Consider the following 12421-nt stretch of genomic DNA (forward strand, 5'->3'; position numbering starts at 1 on the left):
TAAAATGGATTTGAGGGAGGTGGGATATGATGGTAGAGACTGGATTAATCTTGCTCAGGATAGGGACCAATGGCGGGCTTATGTGATGGCGGCAATGAACCTCCGGGTTCCTTTAAAGCTAGTAAGTAAGTATATACTAGACTGTAGTATGACGTTGAATTGAATGATTGCAGATTATTACTTTTAAAATAAATGTCAGAGAGTTTAGACTAGAAAGTGTAGTAACTCTGCAAGGGTCTAATGGGACTTCTGAAACGGGCTTTGTAAAAAGGAAAAATCCTGGTCTTGGGGAAATTCTAAACAGGAAATGGAAACATTTTGATTTCGCTATTTGGCGACACTGTGCCAACGTGCGCCTTGTTCATTCAAAGTGACACGAAGTGGCCGGGGATGTTGGCAATGACAGCGTAGCAGAAAGGAAAGTCCAATATTGACAGCTGTGCGAAATTGACTGGAATTTGCATTTACAAAGGAGAGTGTCTTTCATAATAAGTACTGTACAATGTCTGGGCAGTGGGAAGTAGTTGGTAAAAGTAAACAGAAACAAGGGGGCCAAACGTCGAAAAAGTTAACCAAAAGTGAGAGAAAGAAATTCGTTGAAAATGCACCAAAAGTGGAAGATATACGTAAGTTGTGTATTATATGAATTAATTATTACAAATATATTGTGAAAATAGGTAGCATAATATATTTGGCCAATCTTCGATATCTCCCCGCACCACACACAGGACTGACGTGTGATTTAAGTTTCTTTATGGTTTAGATGGGTTAAATGAGGAGATAGCTTTAAGCTGAGGTATGTGACAAGGTTAGTGGGTTAGTTGAGGGAATTATTTAGATCATAAGGTCAGAATTTGAACTTCATTGTTGTACTTCATGGGGTGAACGAACATCAGTTGGGCGTGTTAGTAATTATATCTAGACATTAACAACCTTTTTGTTGCTAATACTCGACAGGCTATTTGAGGAAAATGTGTTTGTTAAGTGAGAAAGTGACCAGATCGTTATGTATTTGCGATGCTATGAAGTGGAAGAGAAGCCTAACAAGAAAAAAAAATAAAGCAATATTTCGTATACTGTCACATAATACGGGAACTTGGGATCATAATCCACATTTTTGCACAGCTATTTTGACATTTTATAGCATTTCAATGAAAAGTATAGGCCTATGATTTCTTCCAATTATACTATCTTTAATACACTATGCTAAAATATAGAAACTGTAGAGAGTTCACATTTTGGCAGTGTTGCTGGACACAGGGATATTTCTAAGTTTTCTAGAGTGAAACTCTATCTGTTATATTTCAGCACATTTTTGTACGTTGAGAAAGACCTTTCTACAAAACAAGATCTCATTGAGCATATTTCATTGATGACACTGCTCGTGGTCTCCAAAGGTAATTCGTCTCTGAACTGGAAAACTACATAAACTTTTCACCTTTATATACTCCGATTTCGTTAGAAGAATATTTGATAATTTAGTAGCACATGCTTGGCCACTGACCCAGACATTTCATTTGCTGACTTCTGCACTGTGTCAGTGACGTCTGTAGCGATTTTCAGAGGTAGATACACGGATTTCAGATGTTGTTGTTGTTTTCTAATGCCAGGTGTTTGACGATAAAGTCATTTGACCTCTTGCACTCCAATATTTTTCAAAGATATTATCATGACCAGCCAATGAAGCACAGATTTTGAGGTGCTCCGAATCCATTTTTTGGTTTGAGTTGCACAATGGGCAGTTAGGGGACTGATATATTCCAATTCTATGCAGGTGTTTAGCCAAACAATCATGGCCTGTTGTCAATCTAAATGCAGCTACAGACGATTTTCGTGGTAAATCAGGAATTAACTGTGAATTTTGATGCAGAGAGTTCCATTTTTTCCCTTGGGATTCTGTTATCAAATTTTGTTTGTTGAAATTTAAGTATGTAGATTTAATAAATCTCTTCACAGAGTAATACATAGATTTAGTAACAGGTCTGTAAGTGCGGTGCTGCCCTTCTTTGCTAAAGCATCCGCATTCTCGTTTTCCAGGATTCCACAATGGGATGGTATCCATTGGAATACAATTCTTTTATTGAATGATATTAATTAAGAGAGCATTTTAGTTATTTCTGCTGTTTGAGATGAAGGTGTGTGTTTAGAGACTATTGATAGAATAGCTGCTTTGGAGTCTGACAATATAACTGCATTCCTAAATTTATTGATGTGGCATAGAAGATTTCTGAGACATTCACTTATTGCAATGATTTCACTATCAAAACTTGTTGTTCCATATCCAAGAGATCTATAAAGTGAGAAGAGACAGCACGTAACACCTGAACCGGCACCTTGTTCTCTGGAGATCAAGGATCCGTCGGTGTATAAATGAAGCCAGTTTTGTGGAGGGTACATAACAGAGACCTGCAAGAGAGCGAGCGCGGGATATCGTTATCAGTCCAGGAAGGCACTGACTGAATGAATAGCGATCATATACGAATAGTTCCGATAAATCACGAAGGAAAGCAACACAACGAGCGATCGGGTCTGACGACGAGCGCTCGGTGTTCATGAGTGCTCTTCCGGTAGCAGTAAGCAGTAGGTGAATTGTAGGCTTGTCTAATCAGTACGTTTCATCAAAACGAATGTTGAAGATGATTCAGTAGTATCGACGTCGATCTCAAGCAGAGGCTCGGACACCGTCTCTGTTGATGGTAAAAGATTACAAGACACGATGTCAAAAGTATATGCCGAAAATAAAGTTAAATCAGCAGAGTCAGCATAGTGGAAAAAAAGGGAAAGCAGTTACCTACTAGCTCTGCTTGGACTAAATTCGGAGAAGTAAGCGATAAGAATACCTTAAAGTACATAGGATTGTCCACACCTGTGGAGTAACGGTCAGCGTGAAACCAGGTGGCCCAGGTTCGAATCCCGGTCGGGGCAAGTTACCTAGTTAACGTTTTTTCCGGGGTTTTCCCTCAACCCAATACGTGCAAATGCTGGGTAACTTTCGGTGTTGGACCCCAGACTCATTTCACCGGCATTATCACCTTCATTTCATTCAGACGCTAAATAACCTAAGCTGTTGATAAAGCGTCGTAAAATAACGTACTAAAATAAAAAATAAAAATATTCCCAAGTTAATGAGTAAAGTTCATATTACGTTCGAGATGAAACAAAATATAACGCTACTAATTTATTATTTGCATTTCATACTTCGATAGACATTTTTAGTTGTCACGTATTAAATGTAATTTCTCGGTTTTATATACATTTTATAGTAATATAACCAAACATTTAGTTTGCATTTACAATATTATCACGATTAAATTTCTGTGTCAGTTTGTTTTTGAAGTTAAATGTTAAACTGAGTAGGAATGAAATATATTTATGCAGAAAATCATTTCAGGCTGTTTAAATTTAAACAAAGAAAAATGTATAATTAATTAAATTTCCACTAAAATATATAATTGTTGAAAACAATCAAATGATTTCTATGATTATTCCATTGTAGGATTAAATCATTCGAATGCATGAATGAATTGTTCAATAACATTGCAGTATGTTAATTAGTCATTCTATACGTAGGCCTATAGCCTGAGAGCAGCGCTCTCTTTTCTTATCACCATGTAGGTCAGGTGTTTAATTTAATAAAGATCAGGGTCAGATACTGGGGCTGTTAGAAGAGTCAGTACGCTACAACCACATAGAACATTCGAAGCTTATCATTCTATTTTTGCGTCATATGATTCTGAACTCGAAGCTCTTATCATTATCTTAAAATGGAACATATTCTGTTATGCGAGTACATATTTTGTGTAACTTCATACAGCTTGTTGTGGTGGTAAGCAAAATCAATTAATAATCAAGTGATATTGTGAATATTTCTATTATTTCGAATGGTTTTGATAATCAAATGAATGCATTCGATTTTTACCAATGCTGAACTACATAGTACTGTAGCATACTGCTTCGCGTACAGTGGTTGAAGCGAGCGCTCGTTCTGACAGGGGAGCGATCCCCCGGGTGAGCTTGAGCGAGCGCAGGCCAAACCCGAGCTCGAGCGATTAGACACGAAGAGCATTCGGAAAAACCGATCTCGGATATCGTTAAGCATCGCTCTCTTGCAGGTCTCTGGTACCTAATATTAATTGTCTCTAAAGACAATTGTTTCAGTATTGCAGTGTTTACTTCTGATTTCAGTATTTCTTCCGTTAAATTTAGATTATATTCTATATTTAATAGAGTTAAAGGGTTTGGTTTAATTTTTAAGTTTTCTTTTAAATTTGGGATATTGATTTTCTGTTTTAATTCTTGAACAATGGATATGAAACTTTTTTGAGTTTTCAATCTGCAGAGAGGACTGTATGAATGCCAATTGTTTCCTGGTAATCTGATATGTTTTTCATATTGAATCAGTGCTTTTTCTTCTATTGTCATTTTGATGCTGTTAATATTAGTGAGGAATCTCATAGAATCTATTGGAGTTGTTTTGATTCCACCAGTAATGAGTCTGAGAGCTTGGTTTTGAACATATTCTATGTCGTTTATGAAAGTTGAAGTAATTAAAATATCTCCGCAGTATGTCAGCACTGGCTGTATAAACATTTTGTATGTAGTGTTCAAAGTATTCCTAGAGCATCCCCATTTCTTTCCTGGTAGTCTTTTTAGAAGGGAGAATCTTTTACGAGCTTTTTCAGAAATGTATTTCAAATGGTTGCTCCATGTTAACTTACTATCGAAAATAACTCCAAGATATTTGGATTCATAAGTCCTAGGAAGGTGTTGGCCATTGTATTGGATATTGAATTCTCTTTCTTTTTTACCGAGTGAAAATATTTGGTAGTTACTTTTGCTTAAATTGAGTGTCATCAAATTTGATGTATTCCATACATGTAGTTGATTTAGAGCTTTAAGAGCAGAATTTTGAATTTTGTCTCTATGTCTGTAAGATCCGGAAGTCCACAAAACTATATCATCTGCAAATAGTGCTGTTTTCATGTTTGATTCCTCTAATAGGGTAAGTCATTTATATAAATATTGAATAAAGTTGTGCTGAGGACATTGCCCTGAGGTAGACCTCGATATGTTTGTCTGTAACTAGAAAGTGAGTTATTGAATTTAGTGGCAATGAATCTTTGACTAAGGAATTCTGATATCCATCTGAACATATTGCTGGAGATACCTAATTTCTGAGTTTTAGTAATGGGTCATTCCATTGTAACAAACGTTACATTCTTACATGGATTTGAACATTTGACATTTTTCTGCAGTCAACTGTAGACAAGAGCAATGCTTTGGAACATACCTGGTAATAGAGGATAGTGTGAAGATTATATAGTACCAAAAATATAATACTGTGATGATGCATGTTCTTGGGTTTACAATTTGAAAAAATGTAACAAACGTTACATCAAAGGACATGGATTCTCAAGTTGTGAAAGACTGTTGTGATTCTCTGTTCTTACAATATTTTATGTCAGATAAAAAAAATACAGCTTGAATCTAGGAAGATTACAGAACTAAATGACATAAACGTTTTTAATTCTACAGATGTATGTTACTTGAAAATAATTAAAAACTTAGAGTAACAAACGTTACAACAGTGTAACAAACGTTACAGAGTCAGAATTGAACAGTTTGTAAAGAACATCCTAGTGATAATTTAAAAAAAAGGTAATTTTTGAGAGTACAATAACATTCTTACTCAACTAGCACAGTAAAATTTGTGTTGAAAATAAATTTTCCCCTAACTTCCTTAGGTTTAGGCAATGTGCTTAAAACTAGGTCTGGGGATATTTCATCTATATCGTCATTTGTTGGGTACACAAAGTAAGTGTTCTTTCCTTCTCTTCTTCTCATGAATTGTACACTACACATATTACTCACATAATTGAGAAGGATTATATGTCCGACATAATATTGTCCAGTTTGTGGATAATGAACCAATACGTAATCACCAACTGATAGTTCTGAAAATTTTGAATTCATGGCATGATCAATGGAATGAGTAGATTTTGTAGGACTGCTTGTTTCTTCCTGCGTTTCTTTTATTTTATGTTTCTTAAATGGTTCAACATCTCCAGTATTTGAGAAGAGCCCAACTGTGTTTGGTGCAGCAATTTTCACACATCGGGCTTGTTGGATTCCTACCACTGGCAATGCACTTTTCCATTCTTCTATATATTTTGCAGCAATTGAGTCAATTTTACCAGCAGGGACATAAAAACAATGTATGTTGTAAATGTTAGATTTTGTGATGTCATAAAATTGCTCAGCATTTTGCACGGTAGCATTTCCTTGTAAAACTCGCTTCCATACACTGCGTTTAAGGGTAGCTCCAACACCATCGTGTGGGCCCTTACCATGGTAAGACTCGTTATAGTTCCACTCAACATTACATCCTAGAATTTTGGATAATGTGCACAAGTATGATATTGCCTTCCGGTTTTTTAAATGTTGTGCAGCACCATCAATCCACAGATAAACTGAAGTTATAGGAGACTGCTTTAATGTAGACAGGTAGTTTAGTAGGATTTCATTGAAAGCAGCAACTTCAGCAGTGCCATGACTCTGTGTATCACTAATGACTGCTAAACATATTGTTGCGACATCATCAGTAGAAGATTTTAGGAAATAGCAAACTGCAGTATAGATTGTCGTTGATGTTTCAGCTGATGTGTGTGTCCAGTGTGTTGCCATAACTTCATTCTGAAATTTTGCTACATAGTTCTCAGCAAAATCTGTTAGGAGAATCAGCTGTCCTGGTTGTAGTGATGATTTTTGTTTCTGCTGTTCCTTCCATTGTCTTCTTTTATTGTATATATGATTGGATAGTTGCATTAGCTGATTCTTGAAATAAGTGAAGAATTCATTTATAGACATATCTTTTGAACCAGATGTCCACCTTCCCATTGCTTGGTGTGAACCTCATCACAGTCATCATCAATTTTTGTAATCAGCGTGGATTCAATATCTCCACATTCTTGGCAACTTCTTTTCATACAGTTGTTATTTTCAGTTTGACAAACTGTTTCTTTCAGAAGCTCCTGGATGGTTTTTGGTTTTTCACTTGTTTTCCAGGGCGCTGCTGAAATCATTAACTGCGTATTTCCACAGTAAGGGCAGCAGCACATTATCTGATCCTTATCAGAGACCAACCTGACATGTTTCGGTCGTATTTCACAAAATTTTGATAGACCAATCTTTACATTTGGATTCTGCTCTTGAAAAAGTGTGTATACTTCACGCAAATGATATACAAGCAGTCTTTTTTGCATATATTCTTTCTTTCCATCCTCACGTATTATAATAAAATCTTTTTTTCCAGGGAGTTGGCGGGAAACATCGTCACATTCATAAAAATCCTTCACCATTTTCATAGTATCTGCAGTAATAGACAATGTAGAAGATGTGGAATGTTTTGCTGGCTGTACTAATAGATTAAATGATTCGGCAAGCTTTCTTACTACGGCTGTTTGTTTTCGAGGGCTCCTTGGAAGGTTTCTTTGTGCTCTTTTTATGGCCTTTCCAAAAGAATTTGCACTCTTATAAGGAGGACTTCCTGAAGAACCGTCTTTCAAAATACATTAACTTAAAACTCTTGCTTTTTGTCTTCTACGATATTCTTGTACTCGCTTCCTAGTGGCTTCTCTCTCTGTAGATTTTTCCGATTTTGATTTTGGCTTTTTCCTAAGTTTCCTCATAATGTTACGACACTTTTCTAGTCTCTCTTGAGTTTTTTCTGTGTCCATTCTAGCTCTGTACTCACGCATTCTCTCAGTAGCAGGTTTTGGAGCTTTTTTCATACTGAAATGCATATATGGCCCATCAAACATGAAAACGTACTAAAAAATTGTCTTATTTTAAATATAAGCTTACCAAACATAGGCCATTAATCTATAATTTCATGTATTACATCTGATTATCTTATTATTTTTTGTGTAACAAACGTTACCACATTGTTATGCAACGATTGTTACTATTTGATGTAACGTTTGTTACACAGAATTTATATAAAATTATTATTTTAAAAATCAGAATGTCTAGTATTTATGTAGCTTACATGAGGAAGTAAGATAATACAAAGTTTCATTTTAAAATAAAAAACAGTTTTCTAATTATTAAATAAAATTAATATTTTTGTAACAAACGTTACATAACCTAAGTATTTCTTTAAACAGTGGATAATTACTTTAATAGATTATATTTCCACTCATTGTTACTACATACAGGCACTGAAACAATTACTTTCAAAGGTAATATAGCACTAACTTCATGGAATTTAATATTCTGATAGCTATGTCCTAAAATCAAATGATGTAATCTTACCAGAATCCCTCTGTAGCAGCCATGTCGACTTTGCTTGTTGGGAACAAAGAAATTATGCCGGCAAAATTAAAATTATACCATGCTGTATAAAGTCAATGAATTGGAGAATTTTTTAATGCAAAAGAACAGTTTCTTCGATTAAATATAAAATTTTGTCTTTATGTCCCTCATCTCGTGGAATGACCCTAATAATTTATTTCTCCAAACAGAGTCATATGCTAACTGAAAGTCAATAAATATTGCCAAGGTATCTTCTTTCTTAAAACTGTCTTTTATTTCTTGGCCGAGGCATATGACTTGTTCATTGGTAGAGTGTAGTTGTCGAAAACCGGCTTGTCTTGGTGATAAAAGATTTTGGGATTCTAAATACCAAGTTAATCTGTTGGAGATCATGGACTCCATGGTTTTTGCTATCATGCTTAATAGTGCTATTGGTCGATAACTATTAACATCATGAATTTCAGATGTTGAATTGCTTTTTCACTATAGTAATATAGGCTGATGCCAATAGCGAGGTACCCCAACGTGTTGGAGGGGTGTTTCTGACACCATATTGCAAAACTATTGAATACAGGTAGGTGCATTCAGAAATGCTTTCTTAATAGAAGAAATTCTGTCATTAAGTCCAGAAATATTATCCTGACTTCCTCAAGGGAGGTGTCGTGGATCAGATCACGATACAGATTTGCCAGTTTTTCTCCTGCTGTAATCATGTAGGCATCATTGTCACCAAGAGCAGACATTTCTCAGCAGGATTGGTGTTTTGGGTATTTTGGAACTAGCCTATGTACAGGTTCCATCGTCAGGGTTTATTATTAATTTGTTTATTTTACGACTCTTTATCAACTATGATGATTATCTAGCATCTGACTGAAATGAAGATGATAGATCTAATACCAACCAAATGAATCCTGAGTTCAGCTCCGAAAGTTAACCAGCATTTCCTCTTAAAGGGTTGAGAGAAAATCCTGGAAAAATCTCATCTGAGTAACTTGTTCCGACTAGAATTTGAACCTGAATTTACCTGTTTCACGGTCAGACATCTGTCTTCATGGCAGATAGATATGACCAACCAGGTCAGCTATTCTGTTGGCCTAGTTACATCTAGATATGCCAGATAACACAGTGCTCCCTGCAGTAGCTGAGGAAGACTTTGGGCCTGTCATACAGGCAGTCCAGGATCACGTGCCAGCTAGGCCTTCATAGTGACACTTATGGCAAACAAGGTCGCAGTTGGTGTTTTTCTTGAGGTTCTCGTCTTTAACCATGTCAGGCATCAACAATATTCTGTCTGACCTCCATTCCATTATTATTCCATAGCATCCCCAGATTGCTGGCTAGTGACATGTGGAAGAGGCTGGCCTGTGAACAAGAGGGATTCCTTGCTGGAAAACTGGGATATTATGCAGGATGCATTGACCAGGCTACCATGTTTTTCACTCCCATATACAAGCATTTATCTGTGTATTACTGTATATTTGTATTTCACAAGCACGTGACTGCTTCCCTCAGTAGAGGTCCAGGGCACATCTTTCCTAAATAGGCTAAATTATCTAAAATATGAGGCAATCTGGTTGGTGCGTCCTGCATAATGACCGAAAACTGGATTTTCAGCAAACCTAAGTGCAGTTACCTGGTGTGTTTGGGAATGTGTCCAGCTGGGGTCAAAGTTCTCTCTAATGAACATAGCACTAGGTTTCGCTCTCCCTCTTGAGGCAAACAACATTTTTTTGTTACACTACCAACCTCCAAAGTATGTCATTTTTTATATGGTACTTTGAGTGTCCGAAGTGTGTAATTTTTGCACGTTTTGCAGAAGGAAAACTCTGAAAAAAACCTCAACCAGGTAACTTGTCCCAACTAAGTTTTAAATCCTGGCTCTCTCGTTTCATGGTCAGACATGCTAACCATTACTCCACAACAGTGTACTTCAATTACTATTAGAAGTATATTACGATGTACCGAAGTACATATGATATTTCAGTGCAGAATTTCTGTGTCTTCATATGATGATGGAAGAGTGGAACAGAGAAAAATTCTCTCCGGCACTGGGATTTGAACCCAGGTTTCCAGCTCTACGTGCTGACGCTCTAGCCACTAAGCCACACCAGATTCCCATCCCAATGTCGGATTGAATCCTCTCAGTTTAAGTTCCATCTCTTGGGTTCCCTCTAGTGGCCTACCCTCATGCACTGCGTCATAGACATAATGACAGTGGCACAATGTCCACACATGTGCAAAGGTGCACTCGTTATTAGTGACTAAATGGCTGGGATCCGATGGAATAAGCGCCGTCTTAAATCACAAAGTGATTATTTTTCGCATATCATGTATTAAGATGTACCGAAGTACATATGATATTTCAGTGCAGAATTTCTGCGTCATCATATGATGATGGAAGAGTGGAACAGAGAAAAATGCTCTCTGGCACCGGGATTTGAACCCTGGTTTTCAGCTCTACGTGCTGACGCTCTAGCCACTAAGCAACACTGGATTCCCACTCTTCCATCATCATATGATATTCTGCACTGAAATATCATATGTACTTCAGTACATCGTAATATATGATATGCGAAAAATAATCATTTTGTGATTTAAGACTGCGCTTATTCCGTCGGATCCCGGCCACTTAGTCACTAGTAACGAGTGCACCTTTGCACATGTGTGAACATTGTGCCACTGTCATATGTCTATGACACAGTGGTTGAGGGTAGGCCAGTAGAGGGAACCCAAGAAATGGAACTTAAACTGAGAGGATTCAATCCGACATCGGGATATGAATCTGGTGTGGCTTAGTGGCTAGAGTGTCAGCACGTAGAGCTGAAAACCCAGGTTCAAATCTCGGTGCCGGAGAGAATTTTTCTCTGTTCCACTCTTCTGTCATCATACTATTAGAAGTGTTTGTGTTTGTCATTTATTTATGAATGAAAATTTATATAGGCCTAAATAAAAGTATTGTGCTGTTTTATATTTATTGTAATAATTATCAGTTGTGTCTTAATGTTTAATAATAATAATAATAATAATAATAATAATAATAATAATAATAATAATAATAGTAATAATAATGATGATGATAATATATTTTTTTTCAGTTCCACTAGCTCAAGTGAAAACTTTGTATACAGCATTGGATAACAATAAAGAAAATCGCAAACCGTCAGGTAAAGAAAACAGTGTTAAAGAAAATGAGTCAAAAAAACCACCAAAAAAGCAACCAGAGAAGAAAAAGGAAATTAAAGAGAAGTCACCTACTCCAAAATCATTGGAAATGGCAGTAAGATTGGTGAGTTGCATCTTTTGTAGAATTATGTAAGAAAGTATGAGTTTTGCTATTACAATTTTTCACATTGCCTTCTATAAATTTACAACAGAGAGCAGAGATAACGTACACTAATAATGAGACTGTTATAGCCTATAGATTTATATGTTGAGTGAGATGTTTCTTTTAAATTTTTGAATAGTAAGATATGACAATGTGAGATCCAAAATATTAAGTAACAAATGACCTACCACAGAAACAAATAAGATCATATTGTAAAGATTTGTCACACTTTATTACCTCATAACGTCCTACATAGAGAAAGAAAAGTTTATGGTTCTTACTTTACAAAATATGTCTTCAGATTTTGAGCTAACTAAAATCTGCATTACCTTTGACATACACATACCCAAATTAATAGTTACGTACATCAGAAGGCACATTTAAACTTCCCCTATTCAGATCATTAGAATAGGCCTATTCATTTTCTGTAGAGTTGCTAACAACACACAAGTGTACCACTGGCAGTCATATCTTAAAACTTTGTGTGCAACATACTTTTTTTTCCCTTAAATGAATTACGGGTACTTGATTGTTCATCATTCACGCATATGAAGCCAGTTGTGTAGACCAATTTACCGAGAATTGTTGCCCAGGATGCGCCATAGGCGGCTGGTCTATGCTACACTCTCTATAAGTTGGTTATGGAGATTTGTTGAGATGCCACAAGGAATGGAGCTCTCAGAGAAAACCTCTGTGTTACCAGGACCAAGAGGTTGCCCAACACAAGTTATAAATCGGGGGTACACTGGGCATTGAACCTGGGTCCTCAGGCTTATAAGTTCA

At 36.3% G+C, this 12421-nt stretch overlaps 1 protein-coding gene across 1 annotated transcript in view; it reads left to right on the top strand.

The window, feature by feature from the left end:
* Positions 1 to 236: 236 nt before the first annotated feature.
* The window catches only part of Tmem214 (Transmembrane protein 214), a 166053-nt gene continuing 153868 nt past the window's right edge, over positions 237 to 12421 (top strand). The window contains exons 1-2 of the mRNA XM_069831090.1: positions 237 to 626; positions 11409 to 11599. Coding sequence (XP_069687191.1) covers positions 503 to 626; positions 11409 to 11599 — 315 coding nt within the window. The 5' untranslated portion in view covers positions 237 to 502. The remainder of the gene's footprint in view (positions 627 to 11408; positions 11600 to 12421) is intronic.

The sequence above is a fragment of the Periplaneta americana genome, chromosome 7 (assembly GCF_040183065.1).
Source record: "Periplaneta americana isolate PAMFEO1 chromosome 7, P.americana_PAMFEO1_priV1, whole genome shotgun sequence".
Taxonomy (NCBI): Eukaryota; Metazoa; Arthropoda; class Insecta; order Blattodea; family Blattidae; genus Periplaneta; species Periplaneta americana.